Source organism: Hippocampus zosterae, chromosome 1 (genome assembly GCF_025434085.1).
Source record: "Hippocampus zosterae strain Florida chromosome 1, ASM2543408v3, whole genome shotgun sequence".
NCBI classification, from domain to species: Eukaryota; Metazoa; Chordata; class Actinopteri; order Syngnathiformes; family Syngnathidae; genus Hippocampus; species Hippocampus zosterae.
The window spans coordinates 25,841,507-25,860,113 of record NC_067451.1 but is presented as its reverse complement, the minus strand read 5'-3'; the positions used below and the strand labels follow the sequence as shown (position 1 = coordinate 25,860,113).

Sequence of the window (18,607 nt, the reverse complement as noted above, 5' to 3'; positions counted from 1 at the left end):
TAACATACAATACAATACAATACATGCTGATTTATATAGCGCTTTCACAACATGATGGTTCAAACAAAATTTGAGCAAGTTTACGTTCAAACCATCATGCCATCGGGCCGTAGTTATGCTAGTTTGCCTTCTCAGATCATTTTCTGTTTTGAGTAAGGCCTATTTTGACAAAGTAAGTAATAGAAATGACAAATATCTGTTTTCAAATGTGGTCGACTGTTTGGCACGCCGGCCTCACAGTGCAGAGGTGCAGGGTTCGATTCCAGCTGCGGCCTCCCTGTGTGGAGTTTGCATGTTCTCCCCGGGCCTGCGTGGGTTTTCTCCGGGTACTCCAGTTTCCTCCCACCATCCAAAAACATGTGTGGCAGGTCAATGTAACACTCTAAATTGTCCCGAGGGGTGATCGTGAGTGTGAAATGTTGTTTGTTTATGTGTGCCCTGCGATTGGCCTGCTACCAATTCAGAGTGTACCCCACTTGCTGCTCGAAGACAGCTGGGATAGGCTCCGACACGCCCCGTGACCCTTGAGAGGAGAAATGGATCAGAAATAGATGGATGGGTGGAAGTTGCGAATCCACAAGGATTTCCCTCAAGGTGAGATGATATCGACTTATACTTTGACCATCCTTGTTGGTGCACATATTCTTGTATCAATATTTATATTTTACATTTCATTCTGTACTGTGTATAGTTCGTTTTTCTTAAACATTATTTTGTGCATGCAATACTTTGTTTTTCTTTTCTAATGCCCCCCACAATTTCGCTGCTGTAGATTGCACATTTCTCCATTGTGGGACAAATAAAGGGTTCTTATCTTGTCTGTCAAAGCAATTTCACAATTGTGTAGATTGACAGACATTAGATTGAAAATAGCTCAAGCAAGACTTATTGAACATTATCATACCTGTGGGTAACGAACGCTTTTATATTTTTTTTAATCCTTTGATTTTGGAAAGCAAAAACAAGTGTCCTAATACTGTATGAAGTTCCATTTTCAACCGCATCTGTCTTGGAATGCGTCCTAGACTTTGACTATGGCGCCCCTTTGTGGTGCTTGCTAACTTTGCTCATGGCTTACCTTCACCGCCATCCAGCTAAAATAGGGAGGCGGATGTAAGGTTCAAATTCATTTTGGATGAACGTAATTATGCGCACAGTGGAATAAAAGAGCCGCGTTCAAAATGCAGACAGCAATAGGTAGCGATGTAAATTTAGTCTGCATGGAAGTTGATTTATGGACTACAAAGAAAGCAAGTCCCGCCTGTCGCCCCCTCCGCCGAGCTCCCTCAGCCACCTCTCCTCCACCCTCCTTCCCTTCCGGACCAGTCTCGACATCGACCTCCCGCCTGGGGATTGGAGAGGCTGCACGTCAGTAAATATTCGAGCCATTACCACACGCCCTCCCTCTGTCCTCCGATAGCCGAGCCCGGCATACCGTGACGAACGCCATCCCGAGCGCCTCTGCTTACCTGGACCCACCTGGCTCGAAGGCAGGCATGGAGGAGGAGATGCAGCCCGCCGACGAAGGCCCCTCCGCCGCCAAAATGAGACGCGGCGGCCCCGCCAGGAACCTCCACTGCAAGTCGCGCCCCGACCGCTCCGCCTCGGTCGAGCCTTCGCTCTTGACTGACTCTCGACAGCTCACGTTCCGCCCCGGCCAGCACTTGCCTTTCCAGGCGCAGTATCAGCTGAGCCACCGCCAGAGGTTCCCCGGCGAGGGCAGGCCCAGCCGCGGGGTCCCGACATCCACCTCCATGGAGCCAGCGAGCGGCGTCGCTCTCGGTACCCAGCAGCGGCGCGACATCGTCGGCATAGCGGAGTCAACACACTCCGCTGGACGACTCAAGCAAGAATCTCCAGACTGCACTTTGGGGATCACTTCAGGTGCGTTCACAAGTTGGAGTTCAGCATATTTTGCATGTTGATGACCTTTTGGAATATTGCATTTTATATTCCATTCGAATAATATTAGACTTTTACTTCTCTCAATACAGGTACCCACTTTTTGCAGTGAATGAACACAGCACAATCTCTTAATTGATACGCGCTAGCATCACGTTTTGTTTCATTTCTTCTCGTTAGCTGTGATTGTTGTAATGAGAGCAGCCATGATTGGATCACCACTGGACTGATTTGCGTGCACGCACATTCCGTGTATGTGTGTTTGTGTGTGTGTGTGTGTATGTAGTCTTCACAATCTCCCGTTTAAAGACATTGTTCCATGTCAGCCTGCTGTTTATAGGGGTGGGTTTTAAATGGGGGTGTCTGTGCCCAAGAAAGATGGGAGTGTGCGTCCAAGGCAGACCAACCCTGAGATGAAGGCAATGAACCAAATTCTTGTTGCCGCGAAATTAAACAGGATCCATCTCATCTTCAAATCATGTTTTAATCTCTGTATTTGGCAGATCGCTGCTGCTGCTTTAGTGTTGCTTTGAAGCTTTGTTGGAGTCGGTATAATACCAAATCTGCATACCCCGCGTGTGCCCGTGCAATAGCCTAAATATTGTTAGTACAGTAGATTTGTCTGCCAATTAGTTCACATTTCATGACATTTTATACATAAGAAATTGTTGAAATAAAAATAATCCGTTCTGACATCATGCCCCTCACCTATAGCACTTTTTAAAGACCCTTGAAAGTTAGTTCAAAGCTTTAGTTTGGAACGTATTCTACATGTTTGAAGATAATCGCTGAAAATGTGCAAAGATAGGAATATTAAGTACTGACCAGTAAATGTGGAGATACAGCATTAATTAATGTCTTGAACCATTTCAATTTTTTTGTTGGGCTTAAAAAACACTCCGCCACACTTTGGAGTTGGTCACGAGTCTTCCTCGACCACTAGATACGAACCTGAGCGTGTTTGTTTGCCTCAGACTATCCAACACAAGTGTGACCTGCAATTAGCTAGCTAGCTCTGCGTACAACCCAAAAACGTATCTTCCCTTCGGACGGAGTGGCCGTTTAGGAGTGTCTCGTGGTCTGTCGTGATACGCGTGAGCTGAAAGAGCTAGGGGGGGGTAAAATAAAGAGACTCAGCAATCAGCTTGTGAAGGCTTCGGGCCTAGGTGGCTGCACAAAGAGTGCCTTATTGTTCGTTGTAAATGTGCGGAGATCACGCAGAGAATGGCCAACAAAATTGTTCAATGCGCCAGCCAGTGGGTGTGTGCGGGCAGGAGCTTTGCGCCAGTGTGGCCGTTTTAGAGCGCCTTGTTGTCGCGGTGTGGAAAAGCCCTACCACAATCGGCTGAGATGTATTGCTGCCACCCGAGGCTTGAAGTGGTTAATGTTGTTGCTGTGTTTATCCTCTGTCAAAGAAAAAACCAAAGAGACCTGTGGATAAGAGGTCCCCTGTAAATTTTAACATCTCTGCCAGTGGTTTGGAGTTTTCTACTCCAGAAAGGGCTTTTTTTTTTGGGGGGGGGGGGTTCAATCAGCAAACATTTCAATTCCAAAAGGTAATGCCTTTGTTGTGTTCAGATATGAAAACTTGCAATGCAGAATTTACGAGGTCAAAACAAAACCAAATATCCTGCAATTGATCAAGACTTAGAACATCCCACTCATCTTCACAGATGATGCGCTTAATGTTCCCTTGATGACAGGAAATAAACTTGATGAAAAGAAGCACACAATCGCGCCGAATGCAAGGATATAAAAATGGCCATCTCCAAGTATTGTGATTAAAACAAATGGTCCTCATAAATTCTGCACGGCTGAATGTGTTGCTTATCTTGACGTTTTATGAGGCTACTCGGCTCGCTGTGCCACAGAAGTGGAGAGGGAAGCAGTAAGGCGAGTAGCGAATGGATGATATCAGCCACATCACCACTGCTACACAAAGACTGCGCATATTAATAAGTGTGACACATCCGTCTCGGCCTTACAGTCACATTTGAGTGGTTGTGTGTGTATGTAGCTGACGTGCCTGGACGAAAAGTCTGGAATATGATTACTATTCACTTCCAAAATCAGTTTTAGAAATACACTCATAAACATTGGTCAATGAATGCGTCGGACAGTATCGGTCAAAACGTTGGCATTGTAATTTTTGCAAAGGCTGAGCGGATTCTGAACATTGACACGTGAATTTTGAGTACCGTATTTTCACGACTATTCGACGCATCGTACTAATGGCCGCAGTCTCATTAATGCGTGACATTTCTGTATTTTACACATACACAGGACGCATCGTACGAATAGCCGCAGTTTTACAGTGGTAAAACATACGCCAGCTTAAACATACGGCATGCATGCGCGCACTTTAACACGTTAGCTTGAAGCATACGGTAGCATGCCAAGACATACAGATAAGATAAAAACACGTTTTTAAAAAGGCAACGAAAGCAGAACTGAGTTCGGGTGTATTTTATTTAGCCATCGTACAATGTTCTCACGTTTTCGATCAATCATCACTCAGAAATCCATCAAAGTCCTCATCCTCTGTATCAGAAGCAGAGGACTGCACATCTCAGTTGTCATTGAATGCATCACATGCTAGTGTGAGTTGCTACGCATTGCCGAGCGGAAAGAAGGAGCAGCAACAGCAAAGTCAACATTTCTCTCGTGTGAAGGTTTCCCACATTTGAAAGTAAAGAACAGAGCGAAACATGGTGGCAGCGCGTGTGTGTGTAGAAAGAATTGAGCAATTGTGCAAGTACCGTAATCCATAAAAAACGCCGCGTTCCCTCTCGTTGTTGCGTATTGTGGCGTAACTCGCCCAGCGCTGCCTCTCACTCTTTGTAAAGTTGTGTTTGCCATCGATCATTGTTCCCATGCTGTTCGCAACTTTACTTTGAACGCCCGGTTGATGCCAATGTCCAGCGGTTGGAGTTCTTTAGTCAAGCCTCCGGGAATAACGGCAAGCTCAGAGTTCATTTGCTTGACTTGATTTTTCACCGCTGCTGTGAGATGGTCACGCATGCCAAAAGCATAACCGGTGGCTTTAAGTTTTAACTGAACTTCGTAGGCATGTCTTTTTGTCGAATTTATTTTCAGGGGTTCTTAGAAACCAAAACCGGAGTTGTTTTGCAACAATGCACATTGCCACACGCTATACAAGTGTTGGTACTGGCTTGAGGCGTCCACTTACACGCCCACCCTTCACCATTGGCGGACTAGCTTGTCTGTCCTCTCTCTCCCTCTCTCTCTCTCTCTCCCTCTCCATATATGTATATATACACGCCCACCCTTCCCTGATTGGCCGACTTCTTTCACAGTCACTTCCGCCTTTTCTCTATATAAACAGCGTGTCGGCTGTCAGTCAGATTTTGGAACTCAGCGCATATAAAGGATGCTCCGCACCATAAGGCGTCCTGTCCATTTTGGAGAAAATTTAAGACTTTTAATGGCGCCTTATAGTCGTGAAAATACGGTATTAACGAGCATGAGTTTCTATGAATAGTGTTGTTAGTCAGCGTAATGTTAAACAAGAGAAACACAAGGGATGGAGAAACAAAGCTAGTTATCCTTATGGCATAGCTAAAGTACTTACTGGTAGCTGCAAAGAGTACCAACTAACTGTTCGGGCGAAGAGCTTTGGCGGGGGGGCGAATGTCAATTTTTCAGATGGCACGTCTACGCCGCCTTCTGTGATTCATGTCAATATTAGTCGTAATATTGTTTTTCCCTGTTTTTTTGGGGGGTGGAGTTGTTTTGTTTTGTTTTTCAAGTGTGGAAAAAAGGAAGCATCTGCTTGAGGTGCGTTGTTGATTTTTCTTGCAAAAACGGGTCTCATTATGTTAAAAGAAGTAAATGTTCCAATATAATTTCTGTAAGCGCTTTGGCCTCACTTTAAAAAGAATAAAAAATGCCCCGAGGATTTTTAATCCTATTTTAATACAAAAGCCTTGCTTCAAACTGGAGTTAGTGGTAGATAGTCACACCCTGTTAAAAGTATGTCATGCAGCTGGCAGGAAACAGGCCTCATACAAGAGCGACTTGTGTCATGATTCTGTTTTTGTGTCTCCAGCCGGTGGCAGATGAGGCCTTTCAATTCAGTATACGCACCTGCTGCACATCTCAATTAGCCACGCATTTAAGGACTGTCAAGCTGTCAAGTCTTCGTCGGATTATTCTTCGTCTTGCTCATCACTTTGTCGCCAAGTGTAGAATTCTCTAGACCACAGGTGTCAAACTCAAGGCCAGTGGCCAGATCTGGCCTGACACGCAGACACGTCGGCCCGTCGATTTTCATGAACCGTGCTAAAATCTGTATCGAAATATTCCAAGGAAATAAATAATGTTAAGATTCTTCAATAATTTTGTTCCCCTTTTTTTACCCTCACTTGAATAATATTCAAAATATTATCGTTGATTTGAGTGATTTCAAAATTAGTAATCCAGTAGTTTGTTATGTACAAGTAATAACGCGAAGAGACGATTCAACATTTTTGAGATTTCGCTGTCATAACAGCCCTCAGAGAGATGACATAGCTCCAAAGTGGCCCGCAACAAAACATTTTTGACACCCCTGCTCTAGACGCTCATTTTGATTCATGCCACGTAGTTTCTCACCACGTTTTTGCATTTTGATCACATTTTGGTTGTGTAAATATAGTCTCAGTTTTGTATCTGTCGCAGTTTGGCTGTTTTTTTTTTTTGCATTTTTACGACAGGCTATTTACTTTCCTTGCCTTTTGCAAGCGTTTTTGGTTTGACGTGTTTTTGTAACCAGCATCATTTGTTGTACTTAGTTCGGTGTTGTGTATTTTTGAATTATTTTTTTGTGTTTGTGTTATTTTTTTATGTAATAAACTATATATATCTACAGTGTATATATAATATATATATATATATATATATATATATATATATATATATATATATATATATACATACATATATATATATATATATATATATATATATATATATATGTATATATATATATATGTATGTGTATATATATATATGTATATATATATATATATGTATGTATATGAAGGAAGGAGGCCGGGGACTAGTGAGTGTGAGAGCCACTGTCCAGGATGAAACATCCAAGCTCCATGAATACATCAAGGAGAATGCTCCAACGGATGATGTACTCAGAGAATGTCTCAGACAATGGGGAACAGAAGATGAGGCGTTGGAAGAGGGACCATCATGGGAGGACAAGGCCCTACACGGGATGTACCACAGGACCATAACTGAAGTGGCTGATCTCAAGAAGTCCTATCAGTGGCTAGAGAGGCCTGGCCTGAAGGACAGCACAGAGGCACTCATCCTGGCTGCTCAGGAGCAGGCCTTGAGCACCAGAGCCATCGAGGCCCAGATATACCATACCAGACAAGACCCAAGGTGTAGGTTGTGCAAAGAGGCACCTGAGACGATCCAACACATAACTGCAGGGTGTAAGATGCTGGCAGGGAAAGCCTACATGGAACGCCATAACCAGGTGGCTGGCATAGTCTACCGAAACATCTGTGCGGAGTATGGACTGGAAACCCCAAGGTCAAAATGGGAAACACCTCAGAAGGTGGTGGAGAATGACAAAGCGAAGATCCTGTGGGACTTCCAGATCCAGACTGACAAGATGGTAATGGCGAACCAACCAGATATCGTGATCATAGATAAAGGGCAGAGGAAAGCCATTGTAGTGGATGTCGCGGTCCCAAGTGATGGAAACATCAGGAAGAAGGAACATGAGAAACTCGAGAAATACCAAGGGCTCAGAGAGGAGCTGGAGAGAGCCTCGAAGGTAAAGGTGACAGTCGTGCCTGTGGTGGTCGGAGCACTCGGGGCAGTGACCCCCAAACTAGATGAGTGGTTGCAACAGATCCCGGGAACAACATCGGACATCTCAGTCCAGAAATGTGCAGTGCTGGGAACAGCAAGGATACTGCGCAGAACCCTCAAGCTTCCTGGCCTCTGGTAGAGGACCCGAGCTGAATGAGGGACGGACACCACCCGAGGGGTGAGTTGAGGATTTTTTATATATATTAGAGCTGTCAAACGATTAAAATATTTAAAAATGCAACTGTCATAATTAACTCAAATGAACTAAAAAATTAATCGTGATTACTCGCACATTTGTTATCGTTTCTGAATTTCCTTTTACATTTTTGTCCTATTTTTCCCCCATTTTAATGCTCTCATCAACATGGAATCATGAATCAGTTTTCTATGTGCCAAATGCAAATATTTACTGAAATAACAATTTTGATTTTCAATTTTACATGAACATTTTTCACTTGGAGCAGTTATTCACACATGATCTCTCACACAATATTACTGTCCATCAACAACAATGAACACAATATTTTGTCACACAACAGCTGCTTTAACAGCTATTTTTATAAAATCAAAACAGAGCAATATAACATTATAAAGTGCACATCTAAGGTAAACTAGTACTCAGCCTATAGTAGATTTAAACCATGGTTGCATACTTCGTTTTTCTCAAGGTTACTTTGAACACAGCAGTCTGTTTCTGTATGTTTGTTGAAGAATAACGAGACACCGGACACTAGTGTTCATTATGTGCCGCTGTATTCAAAACTGCCCGCCGTACAAAAAAGCGCAAGCACTTCCCCCGTGCTGCTGGGGCAAAACATTCTAAAGGGGGGGGGGGGGGGTCACTCCCCCTAACACAGTCAGGCTATGTTGATTGTGTTGGTCCTCCTTGTGCGTAAGTCTCTCTACAGTTTTTGTGTAGACCTCATTTCGAATGACTCCACTTGGTTCGATGACAACACTCGAGATGTTTTATTTTCGCTAGGTCGCTACCACTGTCAAACAAACAGAGAAGCGCCACCCGCTCTATTTATATGGACGCAGAACACGGTAACCTTCCACACAAAATAGGTCCAAACAAGTAACAATCGTGTCAGTGGCATACATCGTATACCTGTATGATACAGAGAGAGAAAAAAACAGATAACTTCGGTATTGTCAGTGGAGAAATCTGGCAACTTTTTAAAAGTAAACTTTCCATTCATAAACTCTTTAAGTATCCGTTTTCGGTGTCTCGTGCTCCCGTGGCTGGCAAAACAGACATGGGCGTGGACTTCTGCGGTGCGCTTGTTGTTTTGTTATGGTGTATTTATCGAGCAACGTAACATCCGCTTGTGACGTGTGCCGCGTTAATCTCGCGAGAAAAAAATTAATCCCGTTAAAATTCATTTAAATTAATGCCAATAAAAACGCGCTAAACTGACAGCTCTAATATATATATGTCTAATTCCGGAACCTCCGGTACCGTTACAAGTTAGTTTAGAGCACGGCATTGCATCCGAGTCTACTCAGCAAGGGAGGCTGTAGGTGTTGCAAAGGTGGTGTTAAGTCAAGGACGCCATTCGGAAGAGCCTGCTCAGCAAATGGAGGGAGATCAGACGCACATTATGATGCACAAATACAAAATCTCACTGTCAGTGGTTCTTGATCTATTTTTAGAAAATGTGTTGGATTGGATGGGACTAATAATAATAATTTCATTTTGAACGCGCTTTTCATAGTACTCAGACACTTTACAAGAATTGAGCAACACTGGATAAAAACCTAGACTAGATGTCAACTGGCAGTCTGGCACTACCTTAGGTCCCCGCCTGTTCTGTTCCTGCACCCTCACATCAAGTCTCGCAACTATTTGAACATTTACTGCCAGCTTGAAGTGAACTCTTTTGTGTTGTTTCTTATTTGTTCAGAGAATCGACTCATCTTAGACGCCTTCGCCAAGGAATGCAGTCGAGTCCTCAGCCTCCTCAACAACGGGCGGCTGCTGGAACCCTCGCTGTCCATCCCACCCAGCATCAAGACAGAGGACGGTCCCAGCGCCAGTCATTGCTCCAAGCCCGAGGAGAGCTCCTCCTCCTCGTCCACCGAGCCAGAAGAGGAGGCAAACAAAAGCCATTTAAACAAACAACAAACCACTGCTGTTCTGCGAATCTTCACAGACTCACTTCACAACTATTTGCTCTCCGGACAACAGCAAGAGTCTCGTTTGGTTGCGGGCTTGGAGGAGGAGCAGTGCCACTCAGCGGAGCCCGGGTCAGAGGTCTCTCCCCCAAGACGCACCCTGGTGGGCTGGGGCTCCCCGACACCGTCCGAGTCGTACGGACACCCTTCATCCACGCTGCCGGAGGAAGAGGACGAGGAGGAGAGCTGCTGCCCACGTTGCCTCGAACTGGAGCAGGAAGTGCTGTCGCTGCAGCAGGAGAACGAGGAGCTCCGCAATAAGCTGGAAACAGTTCCAGGTGCATTCAGAAAAGACCAGTTCTTAACTGCTAACACCTGTGGACAGAAGCTTTGTAACAGCCGGGAAAGTGTCACTTTTTTTTCCGTTCAAATTGTTTAACTTGGCATGGGCTGATGACCAGTTTGACAGTTTACCATGGTTTGAAAAAGTCAAACTTTCAATAACCGCGAATACATGCTGTCACTGGCAGTGAGCTCTTCTTTATTTTTATTTCATTGTCCATCCATCCATTTTCTACCGCTTATCCGGAGTCGTATCGCTGAGACAATTGCTTTAGCAGGGAAGCCCAAACTTCCCTTTCCCCAGCCACTTGTTCCAGCTGCATGCCCGGGCCAACTGGGAGACATAGTCTCTCCAGCGTGCCCAGGGTCGTCCTAGGGCCTCCTGTCGGTGGGACATGCCCAGAACATCTCGTCCAGGAGGCATCCGAATCAGATGTCCAAGCCACCTCATCTGGCTCCTCTCAATGTGGAGGAGAAGCGGCGCGACTCTGAGCCTCTCCCGGATGACCGAGCTTCTCACCTTATCTCTAAGGGAGAGGCCCGGACACCCTGCGGATAAAACTTATTTCGGCCGCTTGTATCCAGGATCTCGTTCTTTCAGTCACGACACATAGCTCGTGACCATAGATGAGGGTTGGAACGTAGATCGGTAAATTGAGAGCTTCGCCCTTTGGCTCAGCTCCTTGTTTACCACGACAGACCGATACAACGTCTGCATCACAGCAGACGCTGCACCGATCCGCCTGCCGATTTCTCGCTCCCTCCTGCCCTCACTCCCTCCTCCCAAGATACTTAAACTCCTCCACTTGGAGCAAGATCTCCTCCCCGACCCGGAGGGGGCACTCCGCCCTTTTCCGACTGAGGACCATGGTTTCAGATTTTAGAGGTGCTGATTTTCATCCCAACCGCTTCACACTCGGCTGCGAAACGCTCCAGTGAGAGTTGGAGAGCCCTGCTTGAAGGAGCCAACAGGCCCACATCATCTGCAAAAAACGGAGATGCAATACTGAGGCCACCAAAACGGACCCCCTCAACGTTTCGGCTGCCCCTAGAAATTTTGTCTGTAAATGTTATGAGCAGAATCGCGACAAAGGGCAGCCTTGGCGGAGTCCAAAACTCACTGGAAATGATTTTTATTTACTGCTGACAATGCGAACCAAACTCTGACATCAGTGGTATAGGAACCGAACATCCCCATTTAGCTCATTGTATTTTATTTTATTTGTTTATTTATTTTCTTAGCTGAATGGGCTGCCTTTTTGATGTTCAATGCCCCAAGTTAACTTTTTTCCTCCTTTTCGGTGAGCAGAGAGGGCAGGGGTGAGTAGTTGTGCATGGAAAAGGAGGACGAGGAAGAGGAAAAGGGAGGGAGAAGACACTGCGAACATGAGGGGTGGTCACACGGCAAGATTTGGTCCGGTGCTACGCCGGGGATGCCCCAATAGAGCGTTCACACGTGCGTAGCCCCGGAAAACAGCTTACACCGGACCAATTTTGATCCACCTCAGGGAGGTGCTTTAAAAATTTGCTCCGGAGCAAATGCTCGTTTGCGAAGCAGCACCGATGTAAATTTGCACGTGTGAACGCAACTGGGTTAAATTTCCTCCAGAGAAAATGCTTGTGAAGCGTACGTACGGCGAAAATGCGTTGCTTTCGTGCTCTGTCGGACTTCCGTCATGTGTTTGTTTAATAACGACACAAGACTTGGCTGGTAACATCTTTCCTTTTGTAGGAGACTGGACTGTCTCGGAGTTGTTTGTTCACAACCCCCCCGGCCCCCATATAATTTATTTTGTGATTTCCTCTCTCGATTTTCTGTTTGGCGCATTAGTGTTTGCTTTTCTGAGTGTCATTGAAGTCATCGTTGATTTACGTTTTCTTGGGCGGTCACTCTCGAGCAGAAGGCACGGAGACCGAGAAGGAGAAGGGCGTGCCGGTCCAGTAGTCGCTTGAGTTGTGTATATACAGTAACCAACACGACAGCTCCTTTTTTTTCTTTCGTTTTGCTCCGCTGCAGAAACTGCCGTGTGAACGCAAGTCGGGCTACACCGACGCTGTGCCGGTGCTGGCACGCTCAGCGGCTTTGTACGTGTGAACGCTCCACACAATTTGCTGCGGTGCAAAATATATCGCAACAAACTACATCGGTGCAGCGCCGGAGCAAATGTGTGCCGTGTGAACACCCCTATGGATGCCTGCTCTGTTGATTAATGCTCATTGTCCTAAAAAAAAACCATTTAAAAAAAATTGTGCCAACGGCAACTAATCAGCCCCAATAACAACATGAATAGCTCGTTGATCTGTTCTAAATGAGCTCACCAGTTATGCGACACTGTAACTTGCTAAGAAGAATTCAAACAAAAGAAGAATGATAACATTTATTTATGGATTTAACCCAAACATGCAGCATGTTGCTTCTGTACCAAATATTGTATATTTTGTTTTAAAATAAAATAGATAAACTGCTTTTTTTTATTTACCCAAATATAATTTTTTTAAAAAAGCATCTGTGTATTTGATACCTTGTTATTTAAAAAAAATCTATAATAGAAGGAGAAGTTTCTAATACAAAACAGGAAAAAAAATCACTTAGATTACGATCACAACCAATTCAAAATTGATGTGATTAGATTTGTTTAAGATTTGAGCAGCAGTTTTACGACATCCTTCAATGTATGTGTTGTGGGAACATTTATGGAAGAATACCTGCCAACAATAACACAGATCTGGTAAATAAATCAGAAAAAGGGAAGTTGCTGGTGCCAAATATATTGTCACTGTGTTCGTGTTTGTGTTCTCATTGATTGTCATGTCTGCAGTTCCCTGTCAAAATGTTCTTGACTACTTCAAGAATGTTGTTGAGTTTCACAACCAACTGGTGCCGCCGATACCAGAGGAGCCGCTCACTGAGGTGAGGCTCAAATGAAAGCTCAGTTGTAGTCCGAGAGCCTGCATGTTTTAATGCTCGTGCGTGTTGAAGTAAAATTGCCTGTTCTATCTCTGTAGGAAGAAGAACAGCAGACAGTCTTTGAGGTTAGTGTTTGTTTGTTTGTTTTATACCATATATTTTATTCATATTCGAAAAATGTCTGGTGTCGTAGTATCTCACTCGGGCCAGACGCCATTTTCAATCAGATGTCAGTAAGTGTCCTTGTATTGACGAAGAATAATTTTTAAAAAAATCCCAAAAATGTCAAGTTGCTTTGTATATCAGCAAGGTGTTGAGTTGTTTTTTTCTGTTATGATGTGAGTAAGTGCCAGGACACAAGGGAAAGAGATGCATGGCTGAATGCACTGTTATGGAAAATAATTATTTTGCAAGCATTAGCATGATATTATTATTATCATTATGTTAGAACAAGACAACACTGAAGTACCTCTTTGTTTCATTTTTTGCACAGTTCCTGCCTAGATTCACCTCCTATCCACGTCTGCATAAGAATCTACCCATATCTAATTTCCTGCACACTCTCTCACAACCCCTCCATGAGCCGTCAGCCCCTCTATGAGCCGTCACTTTACCGTGATGGAGGGGTTTGCGTGTCCCAATGATTTTAGGGGCAAAGTTGTCTGAGGCGTTAGGCCCCTGGCAGGGTCACCCATGGCAAACAGGTTCTCGGTGAGGGATCAGACAATGCACGGCTAAGATAGACCCCTTATGAAATTTGGAACACAATCTCCCTTGCCTAGACGCGGGTCACCGGGGCCCTCCCTGGAGCCAGGCCAGGAGGAGGGGCTCGCTGGCGAGCGCCTGGTGGCCGGCCTTTACCCATGGGGCCGGGCCGAGCCCGAAAAGGCAACATGGGCTTCCCATGGGCTCATCACTTGTGGATGGAGTCAAAGGGGTCGGAGGCCTTGTAAGCTGAGCCGCGGCAAAAGGCGGGGACCTTGGCGGTCTGATCTCAGGCGCTAGAAACTAACAATAATGACATGCAATGTCACCTCCCTGACCGGGAAGGAGCCTGAGAAGTTCCGACTAGATGCGCTATAGTCAGGCTCGCCTCCATGTACAGTTTAGGCTCTGGTACCAGTTCTCTTGAGAGGGGTTGGACATGCTTCCATTCTGGCATTGGCCAAGATGAGAGGCGACCACGTGTGTGCATACTTATCGCCCCCGGCTAGGTGACTGTACATTGGGGTTCACCTCGGTGGACGAGAGGGTAGCCGCCCCTTGCCTTTGAGTGGGAGATGGGTCCTGAATGTTGTTTGTGTCTGTGCACCAAACTGAAGTTCAGAGTTGCCACCCTTGCTGGAGTCATTGGAGGGTGTTCTGTTATTGGACTTCTGTGCTCGTCACAGATTGTCCATAACCAACAGTATGTTCAAACATAAGGGTGTCCACACACGTACACTTGGCACCAGGACACACTAAGCCTCAGTTAAATGATAGATTTTGTAGTCATGGCATCAGATTTGCAGCTGCATGTTTTGGACACGCACACATTTTTTTAGTCCACAAGAAAAAAAATAGTTTCACTGTTCCAATACTTTTGAAGGGGACTGTAAATTATTTTCATTGGCCAGCAACGGTCTCATCGTTTGAGATTTAATGTCAGCGACTTCTATCTCAAATCATCGGCTCATTTCCTCGGTTAGGAAGGTTATGGCCTACTGACACAGCCAAGAATTAAATTCTAACTGATGGACTATCTGATAGTCCATGTAGAACTACTGTCCTCGTGGGTTTTTGTTTGTTTGTTTTTTGCACTTGATATGACTGAAATGTCACCTGTTGGAAATATGTGACAAATGATACTTCACATCCTGAAAGGGCGGTTCATATCATGTCACGTAAAACATTCTCAAAGTGTGAAAATAATTCCTTATCTATCCAGGGAAGCAAGCAGCTGCTGGAGAACTACCCTCTCTATATCACCAATAAGCAGTGGGACGAGGCGGTCAACTCCTCCAAGAAAGATGGCCGGCGACTGCTGCGCTACCTGATACGCTTCGTCTTCACCACCGACGAACTCAAATTCTCGTGCGGCCTGGGCAAACGGAAGCGTTCGGTCCATTTGAGAGAACCGGGCCTGGAGAGACAGCCGCTCAATCCTGTCAAAGTCAGCTGCCTCAGAGGTACCAACCGGCGGCCTGTTCGATAGGGATGATGGTGAAGGAAAGAGAAGATAGACCTTTGCTGCATATCATGAATGTGCAAAAGTCACTGAGTATACCCGGTCCTAGATGCCCTGTCATAAAAGTAGATTTTTGGGACAAGATACTGTAAACAGACAACAGAACTGAATAAAAATGTTCTTTCTCTTTGCCCAACTGTCTTGGTCAGAGTTCATCCGAATGCACTGTGCCTCCAATCCAGACTGGTGGATGCCCTCCGAAGAGCAGATCAATAAAGTTTTCAGCGACGCTGTTGGACACGCTCGACAAGGCCGCGCCGTGGGGACCTTCATGGGGGGCGGAGGAGGTGCTGGTAGTGTCCTCTACCTGGACGGCTTTGACACACACTTGTCTCAGGATGAGCTCTATTTGAAAGGCTGTCACAATGGCCAGTTGGACTGAAGGAGTCTCACCGAGTGTTGCTACACAGCATCCCTCGTCCAAATCACTGACCTTGTTCTGTTACTTTATAACAGGGATGGGGAGCCATTTTCCTGTCAGAGACCAAAGTCCTTAAAGGGCCATAGTAAATTCATGAAAAATGTGAACGTGACGATCAAAAACATGTCTCTTAATATACCATAAGAGCAAATGGAGGTTCAATGTTTTTTTTTTTGTTTTGTTTTTCAAATAACAGTTCCACTGAGGTTGTATTTGTGTATAGGAGGGCCAGATTATATGGTCTGATTCATGGGCTGGATTGCCCATGAATCCTAAATTCCTCACTGCTGCTTGAGACAAACACAATATTCCACATGGGGTTCTAAAAAGATGCAGAAGATGAAGTATTAGCTGCTTTTCAACTAATTTTATAGCCCAACAATAGTTAAATGCAGGTTAGACTCCAAGGGGTTTTGAATCCAGATTTCAGTCTTCCATTTGCTATCTTTTCATGGTTTTGGTTACCAAGCAAGAAAGTGGGACAAACCAATCATGACACTCAAACTCCTCCATTTAGCGAAAACTTTTCATTTTGGGGAGGGTGGTTATTAAGCAAAACACTTAACGTCCTTTGACTGTGATGGAGCACCTTTAATTGTAGCCCTCTTTTGGTGTGTGGCCTGAAGAGCTTAGCTGATATGACCTGTAGTTTTGTACTTTATTATTCATTTAATCAATACCCATGTCCTGTTTCGGCAGTGAGATGCTAATGATTCATCCTCAGCAGCCCTTTTTTGGAGTATTTCTCCCCAAACTATATTTCTGGTAGCACTATCCAACGTTTACGCTTTGTTTACACCCTGTTTGTTTGAAACGTAATTCAGTGTGGCATTTAGGCATTTTTTTCCTCCATGCTGTTTTCTCGCAGTCTATCATGCTATCGTTGATGGGCTGGGGTGGGGTGGCTGCTGAGTCCGGGAGGCTCATATGCGCGCTAAGGATGCTTGTATGTTCCCCCGTTGCCCATCAAGTTCTGATGGGGTTCCTCATGTTTCTCTAGTTCAGTCAAATTTTTTTACTTTTGTGGCCACGGCAGAGCTGAATGAGGCTCCCACTACCTAGCTCAAGTGTTCGTGTCGGTGCAGGGGCGCACATACTGGCACTTAATAAGTGTACTAGGTTTCTTTATCGATCTCTAGTACCAAAAGAAGCAAAAGCACCTCTTATTTACTCACACTTTTCACAGTGCGCTCAAGTCCTTCACACACATTTGAGGAGTTGTAAGTAGCTTGTATGGACACTTTCTCTACATACATGAAGGCGGATCATTCTAGAGCCCATGCATCATGTCAGGCTCTTGTCTCGTGAAATGAAAAGTGCTGTGTCATGCCAGGGCCCGCCATGATCTAATAAAAATAGCTTCCTTATACACCCTCACTTACTTATAGAACCAAGGCAAAACAGGCCACAACACAACTGGGGGTGGGGGGGGGGGGGGGGTGCTTCCCATTCCACTACGGACGGCTTCTAATTGTGTACTTAGTTGCATTCACACCGGTATACTTTGGCTGATGGGATTTCTCATCCACATTGTGACTGCCATGACATTTATTTGGGACAATTTAACAATCTGTACGAACATCCATGGCATGTATGACCTGTCATGTACGTTAACCATCCCATCTGTGCCTCAGTGTTGTATCACAATCATCCGGTGTTGTGATAGTGACTTAAAACGCGGCTGCCGTGGTGAGCAGAAAGTGTAAACATAGCCCGAGGGCTCCGTTTTGTTACATGTACAGCACATTGTCGGTGAGATTGTTCAAATTGAATACATGGGAAACTTAAGTCGAGCATCCCTATCAAAGCCCTGAATTGTATTATACTGGTACGGTGCTGTCATGAAGTAATGCCTTAATTTTCGACATACACAATCTTAAAGTTTAATGTTCCAATGACGTTTGCCTTCCCCAAAAGAAGCACAAGACATCCCTTCAGGTGCCGTGTTCACCCTCCCTGTGAGAAAAAGAAGTTTGGAAAATGGATGGATTGACTTTAATTGTATGGCATTGTGTATTTTATTGGGAATCTCAAATCCAGTGTTTGAATGTACCTAGTCAGTTGCTGTGTAAAGGTGTACCATGATATGATGTACGCATACGTACAAGTATTATTATAATTTTTTTTAAGACGGATAAAAAAATGCCACAGGAACCTTAAAAACATTGCATTCCGTCCTTGTGATCTGAATGTCAACAATTAACCATACTGCTCCTTTTTTCTTTCAGTGGCTTTTTCAAAACACTGTGAAAAGAAACGTTGATTTGATTCTTACAAATCTTATCGTTTCAGTTCCTGGTTTATAATTCATAATAAACGCCGAAACTTAACAATCATCCATCTTTGAATTTAGCTTGCGAAAAGCAATCGCGTTAGCTAGCTGTCTAGCTCTCGGGCTTGCATGAATTGATGTCTTTCCTTCCTTGTCTTGGAGCTATTTTCATGATATATTTAATATATTCTTGTTCATATGTCGCTGTCCGTCAATATAATAATCATATGGAAGGTATATCAAACTGAATATATAGGCACACTACAGTCAGGACCGGCTCCAAGATTTTTCCCTCCTGGGCTAAAGCGAAGCATGACTGTTACAAAAAGGGGCTGAGAAAATAAAATATCAATATATTTTAGAATATCAAATAAATTGCTGGAGTGGCTTGAATGCACAAGTGTCCGATGGGGCTGGAGGCCCTCCTAGGCCAAGGGTGTGCCATTCCAGACTGCAGTCTACTGCAGCTAAGTTTATATTGTGTATGTAATGTTTATGTTTTCATTTTTTGTTCAATTTGTATACAGCTTGCTATATGAACATTGTTATTTCGATGTAATTTCATCCATACCACAATCAATT

General features: G+C 44.6%; 1 protein-coding gene across 4 annotated transcripts; it reads left to right on the top strand.

The window, feature by feature from the left end:
* Positions 1–58: 58 nt before the first annotated feature.
* LOC127606577 (BEN domain-containing protein 4) lies at positions 59–17,165 on the top strand. Of its 4 annotated transcripts, none has more exons than XM_052074936.1 (6): positions 59–594; positions 1,421–1,884; positions 9,645–10,193; positions 13,017–13,108; positions 15,006–15,273; positions 15,482–17,165. In XM_052074936.1, exons 2-6 carry the CDS (start codon positions 1,497–1,499, stop codon positions 15,712–15,714), a joined length of 1,530 nt encoding a protein of 509 aa, XP_051930896.1. In that variant the 5' UTR covers positions 59–594; positions 1,421–1,496; the 3' UTR covers positions 15,715–17,165. The 4 variants fall into 4 exon arrangements, with proteins under 4 accessions (XP_051930896.1, XP_051930897.1, XP_051930894.1 ...); XM_052074934.1 differs by lacking the exon at positions 59–594 and adding an exon at positions 13,204–13,230 and having other exon boundaries at positions 1,176–1,884; positions 15,033–15,273; XM_052074937.1 differs by lacking the exon at positions 59–594 and having other exon boundaries at positions 1,175–1,884; positions 15,515–17,165.
* Positions 17,166–18,607: the final 1,442 nt, after the last annotated feature.